At 46.9% G+C, this 21623-nt stretch overlaps 1 protein-coding gene across 2 annotated transcripts; it reads left to right on the top strand.

The window, feature by feature from the left end:
• On the top strand, window positions 1-11188 carry SLC2A10 (solute carrier family 2 member 10). 2 transcript variants are annotated; one of them, XM_033095201.1, is made up of 4 exons: window positions 1-2872; window positions 3574-3696; window positions 6093-6228; window positions 8324-11188. In XM_033095201.1, exons 1-4 carry the CDS (start codon window positions 1498-1500, stop codon window positions 8394-8396), a joined length of 1707 nt encoding a protein of 568 aa, XP_032951092.1. In that variant the 5' UTR covers window positions 1-1497; the 3' UTR covers window positions 8397-11188. The 2 variants fall into 2 exon arrangements, with proteins under 2 accessions (XP_032951092.1, XP_032951093.1); XM_033095202.1 differs by lacking the exons at window positions 6093-6228; window positions 8324-11188 and adding an exon at window positions 4337-4578 and having other exon boundaries at window positions 993-2872.
• The last annotated feature ends 10435 nt before the right edge of the window (window positions 11189-21623 follow it).

Here is a 21623-nt window from a genome sequence, read left to right as displayed (position 1 = left end):
TCCACCCATGAAACTCTTCCTCCTGCACAAAAATTGCCTAACAGAGATGGGGAGAGGCAGAAATAAGAGAGAACAGAGAGAAATCATGTTATGCCAAGGTTTTCTAATGGAGTGGTTAAGAGTCTGGATTGTGGAGCCAGACCACCTGGCTGTGAATCTAGGCACAGCTACTGACTACTTTTGACTTGAGGTAAGTCACTTCACCTCTCTGATTATCAGTGCATTCACTCGTAAATATTACAAAAGCCCACCTTATGAAGTTGTGGTGAGAATTAAATGCGTTACTGCCCTTAAAGCGTTCAAAGCAGTGCTGTTGTCAGGTCCTGGTGGTTTGACTGGGGCCAGCCGAAGGTCCTGGGATGTCAGTGTCATGCTTAGCATGGGGTGAGATAGATATTGCTGGATTGCTCTAGAAATCCAGAAATATTACTCAGAAATATTACTCAGAAATATTTAAGTACGTGAATTAAAAATTAAGAGTAACCTGTATAAACTGCACTGCTGGTATGGTAGCCGCTAGCCACATGTGGCTAGTTTTACATTCAAATTAATGAAAATTGAATAAAAGTTAAAACGCAGTTCCTCAGTCACATTTGCCACATTTTAAACGCCCCGTATCCACATATGCTGGTGACTACCGTAGCTCACCTCTTCCCTAGCTCAAGCCTTCCAAGGCTTCCACCCACTGACAATGAAATCCGTCATTGTCCTCCCGACCTGCCAAGCGCCCCAGGATCTGGCCCTGTCGGCTTCTCCTACCTCATCCTGTCCTCTCGCTGTCACTCCTGGGCTCCGGCCGCTCTGGCCTGGATAGCCAGAGTGATTAGCACAGTGATGAAAAGCCTGCACTCTGTAGCTACATCAGCTCTCCCACTGACTTGCTGTGTGACCATGAGAAAGTTTCTTAACTGGTCTGCACTTTGGAGGATGATGCTAATCCTCCAAACATATAACATATGTTATATGTTACAGGGCTGTTGTAAGAATTAAATGAGCAAATACACGGAAAGCTCTTAAAACAACAGGACCTGGCACTTAGTAAGTGCCAAGTAAGTAGCTATTCATATTAATAGTTATTGTTCAAACATACTTGCTTCAGGGCCTTTGTTCTTGCTATGCCTCCTGTCTAGAATGTTCTTCTCCCAGATTTTACATGGCTTTGACCCTCACTTCATTCAGATCTCTGCTCAAATTTCCCCTCTTCAGAGAGGCCTTAGCTAACTACCCTATTTAAAACAGAACTCCTCCATCACTTTCAATCCCGTTTCCCTGCTTTTTTTTTTAAATGATACCCATCACCACCTGAAGTTACATATTTATTTGTTTCTCATCTGCCTTCTTCTACTAGAATGTCAGGTCCTTGACAACACCACTGAATAGCCAGCCCTCAGAATACTGCCTGGTGTGTTGTAGATGTCAGATAAATACGTTTTTGAATGATTGGATGGATGGATGGACAAATGAATAGGTGGATGGATGGAGTAGCTGGGTGGATAGATGGAGGGGTTGACAGATGGAGAAGAGGTTGGATGGACAGGTGCCCTGGCAAGGAACCATTCTGAACTCGACTACTCTCACTTTTGTTTTTCAGGCTACCCCCCACCCCGTCTGCCCCTGTGTGCCTCTGTGTCTTTGCTGGGTGGCTTGACCTTTGGTTATGAACTGGCAGTCATTTCAGGTGCCCTGCTACCACTGCAGCTTGATTTTGAGCTAAGCTGCTTGGAGCAGGAGTTCCTGGTGGGCAGCCTGCTCCTGGGGGCTCTCCTCGCCTCCCTCGTAGGGGGCTTCCTCATTGACCGTTGTGGCAGGAAACAAGCCATCCTTGGGAGCAACGTGGTGCTGTTGGCGGGCAGCCTGAGCCTGGGTCTGGCCGGTTCTCTGGCCTGGCTGGTCCTGGGCCGCTCAGCATCTGGCTTCGCCATCTCCCTCTCATCCATGGCCTGTTGTATCTACGTGTCCGAGCTGGTGGGGCCACGGCAGCGGGGAGTGCTGGTGTCCCTCTACGAGGCTGGCATCACCCTCGGCATCCTGCTCTCCTACGCACTCAACTACGCACTAGCCAGTGCCCCCTGGGGATGGAGGCATATGTTGGGCTGGGCCGCTGCACCTGCTCTGCTGCAATCCCTCAGCCTCCTCTTTCTTCCTGCTGGTGCCGAGGAGACTGCAGCCGACAAAGACCTCATCCCCCTCCAGGGAGGGGAGGCCCCCAAGTCGGGCCTGGGGAAGCCAAGATACTCCTTTCTGGACCTCTTCAGGGCACGGGATAACATGCGAGGCCGGACCACAGTGGGGTTGGGGCTGGTGCTTTTCCAGCAGCTAACAGGACAGCCCAATGTGCTGTGCTACGCGTCCACCATCTTCCACTCGGTCGGCTTCCGCGGGGAATCCTCAGCTATGCTGGCCTCTGTGGGGCTTGGCGCAGTGAAGGTGGCCGCTACCCTGACTGCCATGGGGCTAGTGGACCGAGCGGGCCGTAGGGCCCTGTTACTCGCTGGCTGTGCCCTCATGGCCCTGTCGGTCAGCGGTATAGGCCTTGTCAGCTTTGCTGTGCCCATGGACTCAGGCCCAAGTTGCCTGGCCATGCCCAATGCCACCAAGCTGTCTGGCCTCCCTGGAGACTCTGACCTGCCAATCGGCTTATCTCCACCTCCATTGTCAACAACCAGCGAGAACCAAGGGGAGCCGGTCTTGTCAACATCTACGAAAACCAAGCCTCGTCCCGGAGCTGGGGATCCCACGGCCCTGCCCCTGCCAGCCCTGAGCACGGCCTCCTCTGCACCCCCTTCGGCCCCAGAGCATGCCCTGCTGCACTGGACAGCATTGGTCTGTATGATGGTCTTTGTGAGTGCCTTCTCCTTTGGATTTGGACCAGGTAGGTGAGAGTTTCTTGCAGTAACTCTGAGTCTTCCACCTCTCCTAGCAGGAAGCTTGTGGACCGTATCCGTCAGGGCGTCGGAGGGACTCTAGGGGTGGCTTCACCATGAAGCCAATGAAGCTTAAACTTCAGGCTCCTCCTTATTTGCAGGCACTCCTTCCCAGGGCAAGGGCCTAATTTTATGTTTGTAATTATTTTTTTCTTAAAAAGGCCCCCAAATCAATTCTTCAGGCCTCGTAAAAGCCAAATTAGCTCCCGGAAAGCTCACTCAAAAGGCTTCACCGTGTTTCCCCGAAAATAAGACCGGGTCTTATATTAATTTTTGCTCCAAAAGATGCATTATGGCTTATGTTCAGGGGTTGTCATCCTGAAAAAATCATGCTAGGGCTTATTTTCCGGTTAGGTCTTATTTTCGGGGAAACACGGTACTTGAATTTAAGGAATGGGGTGACAACCATCCTGGTTTGCCCAGGACTGAAAGTCTCATGTCCTCGGAACCCCTCGTCCTGGGGAAACTGAGACTGTTGATCCCTCGAAAGGGCTTCTTACAGCCATGTGGGGGAAGCATCTGGGGAGATTTGATGTCAGGAGGCTGACATTGTTTGAACCACACCGATGGGAGGCTGCCTGCTGGCCCGTGGGGGCCAGGCCCCGGGCCTGGCTGCAGCCTAGGAGTCCTCCCTGTTCTCCTGTCCTAGTGACCTGGCTTGTTCTCAGCGAGATCTACCCCGTGGAGATCCGAGGGAGGGCCTTCGCCTTCTGCAACAGCTTCAACTGGGCCGCCAATCTCTTCATCAGCCTCTCCTTCCTCGACCTCATCGGTGAGTCCGCTGCCCTAATATCTTGGTCCAGTTCCTTCTAGATCCAGGGACAATTTCCTCCTGACAGGGCCAGAGCTTCCTGATCTGTCGGGGTATAAGTGACAGAAAACCCAATGCAAACCAGTTGATGAACAAAATCCCTGAAAAGAGGAGGGTGGTTGGACTCAAGCAAGGCTGATCCAGAGCCTTCAACAAAATCGTCAGCCCTCTTTCGTCTCTCTCCACTCTGCCTCCCACACCGTGGGCTTCCTTCTCAGGCAGACGCCTCATGGTGGCAAAGCTGGCCACCAGCATGTCTCTTCAGCCTGGCACCCCAGTGCAAGGACAGCTTTCTTTCGCAGTGGCTCCTACCCAAGTCCTGAGACTGCTGCTCATTGGCTCAGCAAGATCACATGCCCATCCCTGAACCAATCACTGTGGCTGAAGGGCTGTCTCCACCCCCTGGCTCCAGGCGCTGGGCATATACCCACCCTGGAGCCAGGGGGTGGAAACAGCCTTACCCAAACATGTGGACCGCAAGTTGGAGGAGAGTCGTCCCCCAAAAGAAAATTGGGGTGCTGCTTTCAAAAAAAGAGAGAGGAGAGGTTGGGAGACAAAGACAACAGAAGATGTGATCTGTGAGGCTTCTACCTCATTCCAGGGTGTCAGTGAATGGGCTGGCTTAATTGACGACTGGGGGAAGAGGCTGGAGAAGAACTGAAGTCTTCACTTTTCCTCGTCCTGATTGGTGTGGTGGGGAGAGGGGAACAAACTCCAGACAGAGATCTGACTATGGCGCTCTGCTCTCCCACCCCAAATCCAGTCTCTTCTCTGTTGCTGGGAATAAAGCAGGAGAGTTTTTGTAGCAGCAGAACTCCTCTTCAAATAAAACTTTGTGCAGAAGTTCCATGGAAGTGTCCGACCACATCCAGAGCCCCCAAACACGCTGTATAATTCTCCAGGGTGCAGAACAGGTGATGGTCCACACCAGCACTGGTGGAAACTCGTCTGAGACCAGTGGGTGCAGGAGCTGCAACTTTTTCTTTTTGTTCTAAGCCAGTTCAAACTGGCTCATGCCCACCTGCCAACAGGAAGGTTTTCTCAGATCTAGTTTAGATAACATCACCTCTTCTACCTAGCGTTCAAACTCAGTCTGAGCCGGGCTGGGGTGGGGTGGGGATTATATAGGCCCAGAACACTGGGGAAGGGTCTCTGAGATGCTGAGATGCATATGGCCCAATGTCACTGGTAGACCTTGGTCATCTGGGCCACAGTGAGTGGGGCTCCTTCACTGTGGGCCCCGAGGCACAGTTCGTAGGGTTCAGTTCTTTTCCTGCTTCCTACATCCAGGCGTTTCTACCTGAAAGGCGCAGCCGCCCATGGGGGGAAACACTGGTAGAAGAATCTTCCCACCATACCTGTCTCCCACCCCCAGTTTTAGGGAAATCCAGGCTTCTCCCTGCTGCCTCAGTATTCAAGCATTCTCTTTATGTGGAATGAACAAGTGGGTGAGAGTCGAAGGAAGGATAGACGGGGTTTATTAGAATTGTGTCCTATCCTTATCAGCCTCGTTTCATAGGTGGGGAAATATGTCCTTCCCGAGTCCAGTCAGGTAATGAGCAGGCCAGAACCCAACCCTCCTGACGCCCAGCCCAGCTCTCTCCCCGCTGGTATGAGGATTAAGTGAAGTCAGGCTGGTCCAGGGAGGCTGCTCAGAGGAGGTGTGGCCGTGGCTATTTAGAGGTGAGAATGACATCTGAAACCTCATTTGCGCTTTTCCTCAGGTCTCTTCCTTCACAGCCTTCTTTCTTTCTCTCTGGCTGACTGACTTCAAAGGAGTCAAGGTCATCCCTAGGGGTCCTGGTCACTGGCCCTGAGACCCTGACCCCCACCTGAGTCTCCAGCAAGAGGGAGGGGCTGAGGATTTGTCTTCTCTCTCAAACCAGTCTGACACAGGCCAAATTGGCTGAAACTCAGTTCCCTGAATCCTTATGTCACTGAAAAACCAGTTCATGGAATACCTGAGGATTTTTTTTGGTTTTTTTTCAGAGCTGAGCTTTGCCAAGGCTGCATCCTGCAGTTGTTTTGCTGCCAATGTGAATGTTACTTCCTCTCTGTTCACATTTTCAGATTCTGAGTGCACAACACTGGTTAGCATTTTAGATGTGGGTAAATGGGCTTTTCCATAAAGACAAGCCTTGTCAGCGCTTGTGGATCCGAGCCCTAGCTCTTTGCCTGCCTCTGGGACAACGAGTCCTAGTCCTTCTTTAAGGTACTTGCTTATCTGACAGTTGTTGGTCGTTCTGCAAATTGACCATCGGAAAATTCTGCTTTGGGTGAACCGCCTTTTTGATGCTCCACCTGGAAGCAGCCAGGTGGCTGTGCCCTGGCCCACACTCCCACCCTCCCCTTCCCAGGCACCATCGGCTTGGCCTGGACCTTCCTGCTGTATGGGCTGACCGCTGTCCTCGGCCTGGGCTTCATCTATTTATTTGTCCCTGAAACCAAGGGCCAGTCATTGGCAGAGATAGACCAGCAATTCCAGAGGAGACGGTAAGCGGGACAGGGCGTGTCTGGAAGAGTCCCATCTAACCCTGAGCACTTGGCTGCAGGAGCTTAGCCTCCCCTTGCAAAAGAGTGTTTTTCTTCTCTTCCTGTCGCTCTTACTGCCTGGACGCTGTGCATTTGACCTGTCTTCATATAGGAGCTGTTTCCCGTGAGTTTTTTTTTGTGTGTGTCTTCCCATAGCAGAGTTTCGTTTGACTTTAAGCCCAGCTCACAGGAAATTTTACATTGTAATTATTGACTCATGAGAAGTTAGAATTGTAGAATCCTAAAACCAGAATTGTAGAATCCTAAAACTTAGAGCTCGGAGAAACAAAACATTATAACTGTGGCCTTATAAAATTGCACACAAAGAACTGTGGACTTAGTCTACTCATTCAGTGGGTATTGAAGTCCCTACTATGTGCCAGGCAGTATTCTGGGCTGTAGGACATATGGCTGAGAATAAGATGGAAAAGGCCCTTGTCCTCATGGAGCTTCCATTCTAGTTGGGGAGGGGGACAGAAAATAAGCAAGCCAACATATACATCAATAAGAGCATTTCAGTTAATGATGTGTAGCTGGAAGAAAATAAAACAGCAAAATGCATTGAGAGAGCCTGGTTGGTGGAAAGGGGAACAGAAGGGCAGAGATTGTGGCTAAATTAGAGTGGGTGGTCAGAGAGGGACGGCCTCTCTGAGGATGTGCAATTTAAGCTAGTAAGAAGGAGGCAGCCATGGAACAATGAGGGGTAGGAGCGTTCCAGGTAGAGGGAACAGCAAGTGCAAAGGCCCTGAGGTAGGGAGTGTGTCTAGAATATGCAAAGAACAATACGGAAGCCAGTGTGGCTGGAACAAAGTGAGTAAGGAAGGAAGGGTAAAAGGTCAGATCAGCCAAGAGGGTAGGAGCTAGATCACATGAGGTCTTTAGGTCATAGAGAGGAGTTCAGAATCTTAGCACCATGGGACCTTGGGCTGTTCAAATAAGAGAAGAGAGGAGTGAGGACATCAGAAAGGACCCCAAAGCACCACAATCATAAGTGTCCTTGGCAAATGCCCCTGGTTACTTCTTGTAGCAAAAGGGAGTCACCAGCCACTGACTGCCCATTCTATTCCTGGGAGGCCCTAAAAGATTGAAAAAATAAACCATTCTAATACAGAATTGGAAATTGCTTCCCTGCAGCTGCCTGCCAAGCCTTACCCCAACCTGGCTCTTGAGGGGATGCAGAACTATTGCAGTGTAAAAACCTCTAACCTGGTTCACCCCACCCCAGAGTGTCCCCTGCCAGCTAAACACAGCCAGTTCGCTGGGTGACGCCTTCTGCAGGCCCCTCAGTGACCCAGTTGTATTAGTTAGGGGATAGATTTGGCTGCTTGGAATAGTCCAAATGTCAGCGTACAGGACTGGGGCAGCAGCCATGCCCTGAGAGGTCATCCAGGGTCCCAGGCTCTGTCTCGTTGTTCTGCCATCTCTTCAATATTACCTTTTCCGTGTGTCCTATGACACTGAACCACCACATTCTTGCAGGGCGAAGGGGAAGAGAAGGACGCAGCCTAAGACACACAGGTCACCTCCACCCACGTCCTTCTGGCCAGGACTTGGCTACACGTGCATGCAGGGGCGGCTGAGAAACATGGCCTGTAATCTGGGTCGCCATGTGCTCAGCTGAAAATCAAGAGTGCTATTACTACACATAAAATGGGGACAGATACTAGGAGCCACCTGGGTCTCTGCTAGACTGGCTTTTTTGGGGAGAAGATTCCAGACCCCTCCTCTGTACAAAGAGCAAAGTAGGCAGAGAGGCCGGTGGAAGCCAGCTTTGGAATAAGACAGGATGTGGTTACAGCCAAGGGGAGTGTCGGGCTGGACCTGGCTCCTCAGGTTCACGTGGAGGTGAGGGCAGACACAGGGAGATCAAGATGAACAGTTGGGTAATTTAGAAGATGGAAATGCATATGAAAGCAGGAAGCAGGAAAGGTCAGGTAGGAGTGGGAGAGGGGTGGGTTGGGGGTCTCAAGGGCTGGGCCACTCACTCCCTTACTTCCCGGGGAAGGCCCCCAGGCCCTGCTACTCACTCTGACTCCACTCACTCTCTGCTTGACAGGTTCACCCTGGGCTTTGGCCACAGGCAGAGCACTTCTGGTGTCCAGTACAGCCGCATCAAGGAGTCCTCCTGAGGAGTCCATCTGCCTGGAATATTCTGGAACCATGGCGTTAGCAGATGGTGTTTAGCATCCTGCTTGCCTGGGCCCCAGAGCACAAGTTCCAGGTGGTCCTTTGAGACTTGCCTCTGCCCCAGAGGAGGTCTTTTGTGCTGGGGTGAAAGGGATGAAAGTCTGAGAACCTAAACGTCTTCATTTTGAGTCTCAGGCTCAGAGGGTTTCTAAGGATCTGCCTTCTTGCCTCAGTTTCCCCATTGACTGCACATCTCTGCAGTTCTTAGAGAATCTCATATGGAGTTTCCACTGCTCCCTAGACTTTCTCAAAGAATCTGTGGGGTACCAATCCTGGCAGGAAGTCTCTCCTGGTATCATCCATAAATCCAGCTGAAGATACCGTATTCTCTGCTCTCTTTGTCTATCTGGCCGGGACTTTTCAGCAAGGGGGAAGCCTGCTTTTTGGCTCTCAGGTCTCATGCTCTTACCCAGAATATTTATCATGCACCAGCAACTCAGCCTGGTTGACAGGAGGCTTGAGTTCTAATCCTGATTCTGCTGGTGTCATGGCTGTATGACTATGGGCCTCAGTTTCCCTCATATGCGCGTGGGGGACCTGGACCACCTTGTTCTTAGGATCCCTTCTGACACCAGTGAGTTGGGATTCTAAATGCTGGTAATACAGTAAATGTTCAGCATGAGCCCTGCTCTCAAGTCATTAGTCATCTGTCAGAGAGATGTAAGTTTTAGTAGGGGAAAGGTGAATGGAAATCCAGAACTGTGTGCACTACAATCCAAGAGCCATCCCGGTGCATGTAGTGAGCTCCAGGAGCTGGGTTTGGAGGCTGACACACCTGGCTGTCAGTGCTGCCTTTGTCTCTTGGCAGGAGTTGACCTTGACTAAGTAACAACTCCCTCAAGCCTCAGTTTCTGCATCTGCAGAATGGGGGTGATTATGTCCCTGGGGGTATATTTAACTCTGTCTCCCTTCAGGAGGGTCTGCAGCTGGTCCCACTCAGCTAGTCGGGGCATGAGGAGGTTCAGTTCACCTCAGTACCCAGTCCCCTCCCTTGGGGACATTGTAAAGGACCATCCCCCAACAGCTGAGACAGATGGAGACTGAGAAGGTAAGCTCAGGCCAGGGGTCACTAAAGGAAAGGACTGGAAAGAAGGAGTTCCTGGATGCTGAGAGTGAAGAGCTCGAGCGGGTCCAGGGTGCTGGCATCAGACAAGGCTTTGTCACCCGCGTCTGTGCACCTGGGTGTTGACGCAGCCCCCACAGGACCGTGGTCCCTCAACTTCTCTCCTCGCATTTGGAGGTACAGATGCTCCTGGACTTATGACGGGGTTACGTCCCAATAAACCCATCGTAAAGTCAAAAATGCATTTAATCCATCTCACCAAGTGAACACCACAACTTAGCCTAGCCTACCTGAAACGTGCTCAGTACTCCTTCAGTAATTAGCCGACAGTTGGGCACAATTGTCCAAAATACGAATATACTGTACAGTATTGGTTTTACCCTTGGGATCGAGTGGCTGACGGGGAGCTCCAGCTCAGCATCACGAGAGTACCGTACTGCATATCACCAGCCCCAGAAAAGATCAAAATTCAAAGTACATTTCTACTGACTGAATGCATATTGTTTTCACACCATCGTGAAGTCAAAACATCATAAGTTGAACTATCGTAAGTAGGGGAACATCTGTGCGTCCCTTATATCCAGTGGTGTGCTGGAGCCGGCTTGTACTGGCTTGTGAGAGCTGATTGTTAAATTTTCAGGATTTTTGCAAGCTGGTTGTTAAACATAGACTCTAAAAAAATTAAGGGACTTAAACTTATAATTAAATATATTAAAAACAAAGATAACAAATACTAAAATGTTATCACTTCCTTATTTTGCCACATTTTACAATCATCTGTGCTCTTGAGATTATTTACATCTGTTGTATCTTTTGAGGGATACAGGAGAGGTGAGCATTTCCTCCCCATTGGATGTTCAAGGACGTCATGTCAGTCGCTTGAAAGCAGCCTTAGGGAGTGTATTTGCATCACAGAGATTAGGGAACATTACAAATCAGGGCTTGATTTATTGTCTTATTGATTTTCCAGTCTAAAGAACATGATGGATAAAATGTTAATAATGCAAATTAAACTTAAAAGTATGTCTGTCGTATCTACGGCTGATATATATTGTAAGTGGCACAAAAAAATTGAGAGCCTGTTGTTTTGAACACAGATATCAAGTTTAGCAAGCAAGCTGCTTATGTCATTGATGAAGGAGGTCTGACATACATCTTCACTGTTTTACTTTCGTTTCACTCATTAACATAAACAGAAATTTCAGCCAGCACTCATGTCAGAACTACCCTTGTGAGTGACTTCTTGCTGAGTCGTATTGTTATCAAATATTTATTCATAATCTAATTTCATCCTATCATGACTCAATTGCGATAATAGTTGATTTTGCATACAAGACTTAGGCAAAAAAAAAACCCCATTTTGTGATAATTAATTGGCTATATGGAATTTATAATAAAGAGTATCTTCAATAAAGTGTTTATTGTTTGTAAATTTGTAAATTTTGTGCAACAAACACACACTTCATCGCAGTAACATTTACACACACACACACACACACACACACACACACCGTTTTTTTCCTGGAGAGCAGTTGTTAAACACTTATCATCACATCACTGCTGAAATCTGTCTTTGTGTCCCCTTCAGATCCAGTTCTTTCTCTCGGGACCCCAAGAGATGTCAACAAATGTTTTAATAAAATTTTAATAGGTAGAGCTAAATATATTAAATTATATAATAATCCCGACATTTGTGTAATATTTTGGCATGCTGCCATTCACCTCATTAAATAAAATAATTTTTAAGAACTAAATTGATTTAGTTCTTCAAACCTCTCTCGATTCCTCGGAGAACGCTTGTCTAGTCTCAGGGTAGATTCCCCCTTTTTTGATCAGGGTCCTAATGCATAGATCAGGCAGCGACTATAAAAGAGTGACGTGAGCCTGTTGGATTAAGACAGCCTGGGTAGTGGTCTGTGGAAAGGGCTGACCACAGGCCCTCTCTAAAAGAAGGGCCGACGCTCGATTCCAGTTGGTGGCTGCCATTTCAGAATGTGAGACAACGCGGACCAACCATCTGAATTTTCAAGAAAATCCAGGAATTCAGACTTTGGTGCAAACTTTCCTGATTTTTAAACGGTAGGAATTGATTCTTAATTGAAAAATAGCCTTTAAGATCAAAACAAAACACACCAGCGGCCAAATCATGACCTTTAGCCTGTGCCTCAGTTCTTGATGCCTTTCCCTCTGAAACATTCCTGTCCTCCGGTTTTTTAGGCTCCCAGGTTAATCTCTTTACAGAGTGGGAGGGAGTGGGAGTCGTGGCTTCTGGAAATCAGCGCCAAGCAAACTGAGGAGCCAGGCAGCTTGAATTGAATAGGTGGGAGGGGTGTTACTGAACGTGGAGGAAAGAGGCGTGGAGGGAAAATGGTTCATATCTCAAACATATTGTACTGGCACAGTTAGGTGTGGGACTTGGGTGATTGATTGCTCTTTTGCACCCTGGGAACGATATTACTCACTATTTCGAGATGATACCTGTCACTCACTAGGACTGGGCTCATAGTAGGTGCTCAGAATGGTTGAGTAACTGTCCCAGCAGCCTCCAGGGATACCTGGCCCTGAGTCAGGAGGATAATGAAGGCAAGGACCAGGAGGCAGTTCAACTGGGGGGGGAGGGCGCATCAAAAACATACTTTAGTTTGGGATACCTACTAGGTGCTCCGAGGTCATTAGCACCAACCAGAAAAGAGACATGGTCTGTTCCTTGATCTGCAGAGCGTGTGCTGGGAAATTCTTCTCCTTCACCCAGAATACCCCAGAACGACTTGGGGGCAGATCCCTCAACCCCTAGTCTATGCATAGCCCGTTCACAGGTGTGCCCAGCACTTACCACCTTCCTGTTGTTTTACTAAATTGTGTGATACGGACTACTTACTGAATGCTTTTCTTTAAAGTAATTTACCGTTTCACCTGTTGCACAGGTGGGTGATCTGTGGGGGGTGAGCCTGCCCTGATTTCACCATAGGTTTTACTGTCTTGGTTATGATTTGATGGAGGATTGTGGGGTTCTCTGGCACAAAGATGACCTGAAAGGAGCTGCAGGAGGGTAGGGTGGGATGCAGATGGGGTACACAGAGAGGAGGTGACCTGGCCAAGAGGGAGGACCCAGAAAGGGCACAACATGTGCAGTCAGGACACTAGGTTTGACTTATGCCTTGGCTACTTGCTAGTTTTGCCTCTATGAGCCTCAGTTTCTTCATCTGTAAAATGGGGGTGGCAGAAGTTCCTACCTCAAAGGTTTGAGGACAATTAATTGAAATACCAGATAGGAAATCATTTTCCAAGCTGTAAAGAGCAGTGCATCCATAGGGAGTGGGGAATCCTCCGAAACTTTCCTCCTAGAAGTGGGCAGGGCTCCCCCAATCCAAGGGCTGCCCCCAGGACCAGACTCAGTTTCCACGTTTGTTCATTTTTCTTTCCAGTGCAAATATTGTTTCATCTGTGGTATAGGAGGAGGATGGAACTTTGATATAAGGCACAAAATTTTCAGAACCATGCTCTGAAAGTGTTTCCAGGCCTCCACATGCTGGGGCCCATCCAGGGTAGAAAAATGTTTTCATGGATGGTTTGGTACATGGTTTTGGAGTTCTTCCTCCTACTGAAATTTTGAAGTGGAAAAGCTGACATTCTGCTTTTAATTGATCCTCACAAGATGTGAAAAGCTCTCAAGTTGGTTGTTATGTTGAAAGCTTCATATTATAAATGAAATTACATAACTAAATCAATTTTGTTCTTAATAATTATTTTATTTAATGAGATGAATGGCAGCACAGCAAAATATTACACAAATTTCAGAATTGTTATTAATTTAATATGCTTAACTCTACCTTGTATTAAAATTGTATGAAAATATTTGTTGACCCAAATTTAGGTCTTCTAAATTCTCTAGTGAATGCAGTCTCTCTCAGTATTCGTATGGATTCTTTTCTGTGATGATATTTGAGAATCTTTAACGATTTTTATTGCACATAAAGTCAATAGCTTTCACAATATCTGTGCGTGTGTGTGTTTTCCCACTACAAAGCTGCTAATCCTCCAGATTTGGGGCCCCATGCCATCCCAGCTTTCCTGAGTCGACAGGCTGCGTTGCTGGTTCCTGAAATGTGATCCTAAAAGCCCTCTGTAGCATGTTATCTTTGCAATAATAAATACTACATTTATTTTTAAGCTGATCAATACAATTTCAATATGTAAAGCAATAAAGAGATTTTTTGTAAAAAACCTCCAAGTTGCATGTAGGAGGTGAATAACACACCTTGTGTTTTATTGATTAGATGGATAGAAACCTCCCAGATTACAGAACCACTGGTGACACAGTTTTAGGAATGCCAGAAGTAACGATAAAAAAAAGGCATTTTTCTCTTTGACTTTCCAAAAGCCAAAGCTACACCTAACACCAAATGGCCATTATTGTCTGAATACCGATTATTGTCTGAATGCCACGGCCATCACCAGTCTTGGGCGTACATGAATTTTCTACTATGAATGGATATTTGACAAAATATTAACAGTGTTTATCTCTAGGTAGTGGGATAAGAAGGAATTTTAATTTGGTTGATTGTGCTTTTCTGGATTGCTAAAAATCTCAACAATAAACATAAAATTTGTAACATTTTAAAAGAACCTCAGTAAAAATTACTATAAACAATAAGATCAAAGTGAAGTTATGGTTGATTAGATTACTGTTCAGTAAATATTTACTTCCTCTCCATTCTCAGCAGAGTATAGTTTGTGGCCTCACTGATGTTATTCTTGTCCATGTGACTTGCTTTGGCCAATAGGATGTGGGCTGAAGCCACAGGTGCCAGTCCCCAGCCTAGACATTAAGAGGCATTGGGTGTTTCACTCCTCTGGGCACTCCCAACATCTACCATCATAGCGTGCCACACCCATCTAGCCTGGACCCCAAAATGACTAAACCTGAACCTGACCTCCAGCCAGCTCACATATCTGAAAGTGAGAAGGAAATACTAATTGAAGATTCTGGGATTGTTTGTTATGCAGCAAATGCTGACTAATACAGAATCCAACCAGGTAAGAAGTGTTTTGACCTCACCCACTGAGTACACCCTTGCCATGCCTGAAAGCCCCCAAATAACAACAACAATAATAAAATAGTCTTTGCTTTCAAAAATAGAAAATACTTAAAAACATAGAGAAAAATAAAAACCACCCACATCTCACTACTGAAATATAATAACTAACAACATCTTGGTGTATATTCATCTACCCTCTTCTCTCTGATGACAGATGAATGAGTTAACTAGGAAGACAGATAAAAGGCCGCCTCATCCTTCCAACTATTCAGATCAAAACCTTGGAGGCATCCCCGACTCCTTTTTTTCTCTCTCACATCCAATCTGTTAGAAATCCTGCAGGCTCGGCAGAATTTGACCTGTTTTGTCACCTCCTCCATCACCATCACTACCACCACCGCCATCTCTCACCTAGATTGTTGGAACATCCTGATAACAGTCTCCTTACTTTTTGCCCTCTCATCTACGTATTGTCCACACAGCAGCCAGAGTAGCTTTTAAAACCCTAGGTCAGTCCATGTCATTCTGCTGAGCTGATCTCCCCATGAGTCCCCCTCTTACTCAGGGGAGTATTTATCACACTTCTCAGGCCCTCCGAGGGCTGCCCATCCTTTCCTCTCTGACCTCATCTTTTCTTAATCCCTGCCCACACATCCGACACACTCCACCTCCTGTCCTCAGCTCTTTCTGTGCCCTGTGCTGCGAATGTGCTCACGACAAATAGGTGTACGGCCCACTGCCTTGCTTCATTCCACCTGTTATTCAGGAAGGCCTTCCCTGGCTCCCATAGTTAACATTTCACGTTCACACAGGTACGCACACGTGCACACACATGCACAGTACATGTACATGTGCACGCGCACACACTGTTTCACAGTCCTCCTTCCCTGCTTTATTGTTCCTCCTTCGTCCCTGCCACTAACATGCTACATACCTCACTGATTTGTTAATTTACTACCCATATCCCTTGCTAGAATATAAGTTCCATAAAGGCAGAGTATTTTTACCTGTTTTGTGGGGGTTTTTTTGCCACTGTATTTTCCATGTGTAGAACAGGGCCTGGCACATAAGTAGACACTCAATAAATATTTGTTGAATGAATGAATGAATGAGTGAATGTAAAGTGTCTGGAATGTTGCAGATACAAAATAACTGGTAATCATTAGCACCAAAAAGGTCAATAAAAGATGGTTTCTTCCTCATACTTTGTAGATGCTGCAAACAGTTGATAAAAATGTTTAAATGGAGTGTAAATATATAAAGTCATAAACTGGTAGAACAAACAATAATATAACTAATAAAAACACGGAGATAAAAAGGAGAAGAGGCAGTGAAGGGAAGATATGTGAACAAAATTCCTCAACTTTCTTATCACGAGACGTCGTTGTGTAGGGTTGATAATTTTAGGAAACAGCACTCTACGTTAATGCCTTAAAGCAGAGCCCCCAATCCTCTGGAAACTGGTTTTCAAGTGTATTCTATTTGCCCCAAACATTACTTTTAAAATTTTTGAGTAAGTTGCCAACTTTTAAAATTTGGGATATTGCATGTAACTCCGTATTTCTTTCTGCCTTTTCTCTTGAAAAAGATGGGGCCACGCTGGGCTTGCATTCTGAAATACAGCCACCAGGTGGCGCAGAGTAGCAGCCCCTCCAGTCAACATGTGGCTTGAACCCTTGGCTTGCTACCAACCCCACTCAGCTTTTCATTCCTGGTATAAATATTTAATGGCAACAACCTAAAAAATAAAAGAATAATTCTAACAGTAGTTATGTCAAGGCAGTGGGGCCTGAGAGTGTTGAAAAGATAGGAGAGGAGGGTAGTTCCCCATTTAGAACCTTCTATGCTACTTGTGTGTTTATGTGAATTCAGGTACACGTGTCTTGTTTCAATAACGAAGGGACCAGTTAGGTTAAAAAAATCATTTAAATATACACTTTTTACTTTAGAAAAATTGCAAAACGCTGAAAAATATAAAAGTCAGAAATAAAAACTGTCCATGCCTTATTAGTTACGAAAAAACAATTTGGTGTACGTTCACCAATCCTTTGTCTACTATGATAAAGCAAGCTAGTTAGAAATTAAGATAGATAGCTAGATAAATCGATATTTTCACATCATTGAGATCATACTGTATGTACAACGTGGTGGTATTTACCTTTTTAGATTATCAAGCATTTTAGATGGGGCTGAGTTCATATATTTTTTGCCTTTGCCGATAAATAGTATCAGCAATTTCTCTCAATGTCTGGCTTTCCTTCACTTCTGAGTGTGTAGAAAATTGAATTATGTGCTTACCAAGTCAACATTCCAGTGTGTGGCAAAGACTGATCCTGCCAGTGGAAACAGAGTGTTTTCATTTTCTTTCTTTCTTTCTTCCCATCATTCTGTGCTTTTCTGGTTTCTCTGTGTGCATATCTTCCCCCTGGATTTGGCAGTATGAAGTTGCTAAGTTCTTCCAGATCTGGGGTCCAATGCCATCCTAAATCTCTGGGTTTGACAGGCGGGTCAGTGGTTACTGAGATAGGATCCAAAGAGCTCTCGTGGAGGCCATCTGTCAATCAGACGTCAACTCATGAAATGGGAGATGGCAGCCACACTGCATCTGGATGCCAGGGTTCGTTGCCTTCTCCCTGAAGTATACCATGTTGGGCACAAATAAGTGCCCACTATATTCTTGACAACTCACCAGATCAGGTAGCTCTTGGTAGGAACTACAAGATTTTTGCTTCAGATCTACTCTTCATTGCTCTTTTACCAACACCTTCAGATCTGAACGGTAGTTACAGTTTTCTCACGGTACAGCACCAATGGCCACACTCACTTCTCTGACGCCATCGTGGATAAATTTTTGAAGACAATTATAATGTGACATCCCCCTCAGCCCCCACCGTGCTGGCACCTGAGACTTCCAGCCTTCCAGGCTCACGCTCCCTTTCCCCTGATCTGAAGCCTTACTCCACGCAATGTGGGAAAGGAAGAACTAACACCCATCTGCCATGACTGTATCTTCGAGCTCGCTGGTGGGGTTGTACCTTCTGGTACATGGACAGAGTGGAGGTCAGGGGTGCGGTCATCAACTCTGTTTGCCAGATGAGTTCTTGGGTTGTTCCTACAGCTTTTCTGCTCACTCTTAGATAAATAACAATGTGACGATGAGAACAATAAAATACCTTCCAGTCACTTCCAAGTGTAACAACGGTTTAAAATCAGTGATAAAATGTCGAATCATGTCAAAATCCCAAACTTCATTCATATTACACCTCTCCACTCCTCCACTCTGACTTCTCCTCCCGCCATCCCCACCCCCCTGAATCTGAAAAGGAAAGGGGCATGAGGTCCTTACTTGGCTGACACTGTTAGAATGTGGCCTGGTGCTTTCCAGGCTCAGTGGCCAGCTGCAGCTGGTTCCTTCTCTTATTAGAGTGTGTGCACGCGCGTGTGTGCCTGGTGGGGGTTCTTTGCAATTCCCCCACGGGGAACCTCTATATGTACTTCCTCAGACTCAGGTGATGAGTCTCCTCTGAACGGCCACGTGCACTTTTGCCCACAGATGCCTAGCATCTCCACTTGATCTCTTACATTTCCAGGCAGTCCTCCCACTGGTAACCCCAGGGGACTCCAGGCCATCTGCTTCTGTGGGGTTCAGAACCAGTCCCTGGAAGAAACTTGCACCTTTGATCCACTCTAGAGCCGCTTCTTGTTACCACTCAATAATCCATCATCCTGCGGAGGCTGACCAGTCACAATCTCGAACTTCTAGACTTTTCTAGGGCTGGGTCTGACACCGGTTTGTCCAGGAGACACTGGACAAATTCTCCAGATAGTTCACCCCCATCTCTCTGACTTGGCTTTAGGTGAAGAGTTGGAGCAGCCTTCCCTCCACTACTGGGCTAGGGGTGCTGGCAGCAAGGAAATACCACAGCACTCCATGCATTTTCTCCAAAGCAGTGTCTCCTTGAAACCAGTTCTCCCTTTCAGCTTCTCCAAGCTCCTCAAGGCAGGCACTGAACTAATGATCTCAAAACCAATTTGACCATCCCCTTCGTAATTCCTTCATCGGTGGGAAAGGCACTTCCCACCTACTGGGTGACTCTTGGCCTTTGGGGCTTCCACCACCCTGGAATCAGAAAGGGTCCCATTTTCTCATGCCGTTGCATTCATTTACCCTCCAACACTTCCCTGGATATTCGGGTTCTACTTCTCACTATCTGCTCTGCCTTGCCGGTTTCGAAGCTGCTGTCTCCACCTGCATCAACTCCAGTATGGAAAACAGCTATATTTTCTTTTAATTCTCTTGCCCCTTTCTGACAGTATCATTCATACACAACAGAGAGTGCAGTGGACTTTTTTGAGAAGGGTGGGACATCAGAAGTGAGCACCTGTTGTTCGTACACCATCCATACTTATTTATCCTCAAGGTGATAGTTCTTGAGGATTTTCTCCTTCGGGACCCACCCCATCTCCTACCTGGTCCACGAGGGCATTTCGTTCCCTACCTTCTTGACTACAGTGATTGGTTCAAGATGGGGGCGTGACCAAAGCTAAGCCAATCAGAGCCAACGATGCTGTGTCCCGGGAATTATTTTTAAATCTCATAAGAGAGATTCTCTCTTTTTAACTGGATTGCTGAGGGAATAGGATGTGTGCCTAGAGCTGTGCCTGCCTTTATGCTACCAGCAAGGAGAGCCTGGTTGAGGATGGGGCCGAGACAGAGACAGAGTGAGGACAGGGAGAGAAATATTAATAGATTCCTGAGGACGTCATTCGAGCATCTCAGATCCTAAGTCAGACCCATCCGTGAACGTTTCAGACATGTGAATCAATAAATTAACTTTTGTTCTTTTAAGCCCGTCCCTGTTACTTTTTCTTTCACTTGCAATCCAGAGACCTGGCTGATACAAAAAGAGGAGAAACCAGACTGCAGGAGAAATGAGTAAGCATTCAATCTGAGACATGCCTAGTCTTAAATACCTAGTAGCATGACTCCCTTCAAGAGTTTCTTCGATTCATTCAGTCAACAGATATTTCTGAAAGTCAACAGATATTTCTGAAGCACCTCGATGTGTCTGACACCCTTGAAGTAACTGTTATCATCCAGATTTTATAGGTAAGAAAATTCAAGTTTCAGGAAGGACATGAAACCCATCCAATGGCCACACTGCTGTGTCAGAGCTGGTTCTTCCCCCCACCCCCGTCCCCATACATCTGACGCCAAAGCCCTTGTTTTCCTGCACCCGCTGCTTTCAGAGGGGCTGCCATCACCAGCCAATGCCTGGCTGCTGGTCGGATCACATTCCAGGAATGAGCTCCTGAGCCGTAGGGCATAGACTGTGCCACCCCCAGGGAGGGACAAGGCCTGTCAGGACAGGGGCTGGCAGCAGCCTCTGCCTCTTAGAGAACCTCCCAATCAGGTCTAGGTGACCTCGCGAGTCTGATTCATCCTGCAGTCTCCCATGGGACTTAACACCATGCTTTGCATCCCGTAGGTGCTCCATTGTAGTTTATTGAGTGAAGGAAATGGGGGAAATGTCTGCTCCTGTGTCCACAAGCACAGTGCCAGCGCTGTGATTCAAAGTGGCGCCAATTGCCCCCGGAAAGGGCTGCACACACATGCGACTCTATATCTAAGAATTGAGCCCCCATAGATGCATGTGCACACAGACCCCTGTGAGGGCCACAGCACAAGGCCAGGCAGGTCGTGCACTGTCCGACACGAGAGGGCACCTTTCACATCATGGGGCATTGGGTGAGAGGGAGATAACCTTTCGCTGTTTACCTTTGTCTGTTATGAAATTTAATTTATTTTTGCCATAGTCATATATCACTTTGTCCCCCCCAAAAAAACAGTTTGGTGCATTTACATTTTTAAATACATTTCTTGGCACCTCAGCACTCAATAAGGATTAGCAGCCACTATTGTTATCATCGTTACTATCTTAAAGAAGTACTGTTTTGAAAATACTACAATGTTATTACACCATAGAGACACACGAGGGCGCGCCAGGCATCTCATGAACAGCCCCAGCTCTTGGAGGCTGTAATTTTGAAGGTACAGGGGTGGGTGGTGAAGAAAAAAATCTTGGGGGTCCTCTGTGAGTGACAAGGGCATATCTTGGCTCCATTTTGGTCCAGTCTGCCGGCCTTGTCACCGAAATACCAGGGCTCATTTCCCGAGCGCTTCCCTAATGGAAATCAGGGTGACTCGGTCCTCCATAGGTCATAGGTGGTGGGAGGAGAGCTGGTGCAACTGGAGCCGTGAACACAGGAGCTCCTCCCACATCCAAACCTTCGAGTTCTCACCTATGCCAAAGGGATAATGAAACCCACCGTGCAGGGAGAGCTGTTGCTGGGATTAAGCAGGGACTCTCGGAGATCAAAAGAAGCCTGAACTAGCTCATTCTGTACTGAAAAACTGGAGAGAAGAGAGAAGAGAGGAGAGGAGAGGAGGAAGGGAGGGGAGGAGAGGGGAGGGGAGGGGAGGGAAGGGGAGGGGAGTGGAGGATAAGGGAGGAGAGGAGAGGAGAAAGGCCAAAATAGAGTTCTCAAAATTGAAGTCACTTTTACAGGGTTAGATTTTAAAACTCATGCCTCTAACACACACGTACACACACACGTGTACACACACACACACATACACACGCACGCACGCACACCAGAACCAAACGGTACTAAGCACAGACAGAGACGGTGGGATTCATTTAAAAATAGTAATTCCCATGATCTGATAGTGGGACCCAAATTTAATGATATTCTATGATCTCTTCTGCTAATAATTGTGGTGGTGTTTCTCTGTGACTTAGATACAACCTTATTTGAAGATAAGTTTGATAAGCACAGAGAGTTGTATAACCACAGTCAAGATACAAAACAGTTCCATCACCTCCAAAAATATCTTTGAGCTGCCCCTTTGCCAACCTGTCCTCCCACCCCACCCACTGGCAACCACTGATTTGCTCTGTGCCCCTGAAGTTTTGCCTTTTCTAGAATGTCATAGAAATGAATCATAGATAGCCTTTTGAGACTGGCTTCTTTCATTCAACATAATGCTTCTGAGATTCACCTAC

The sequence above is a fragment of the Rhinolophus ferrumequinum genome, chromosome 23 (genome assembly GCF_004115265.2).
Source record: "Rhinolophus ferrumequinum isolate MPI-CBG mRhiFer1 chromosome 23, mRhiFer1_v1.p, whole genome shotgun sequence".
Classification (NCBI taxonomy): Eukaryota; Metazoa; Chordata; class Mammalia; order Chiroptera; family Rhinolophidae; genus Rhinolophus; species Rhinolophus ferrumequinum.
This window is presented reverse-complemented; position numbering and strand designations above follow the sequence as displayed.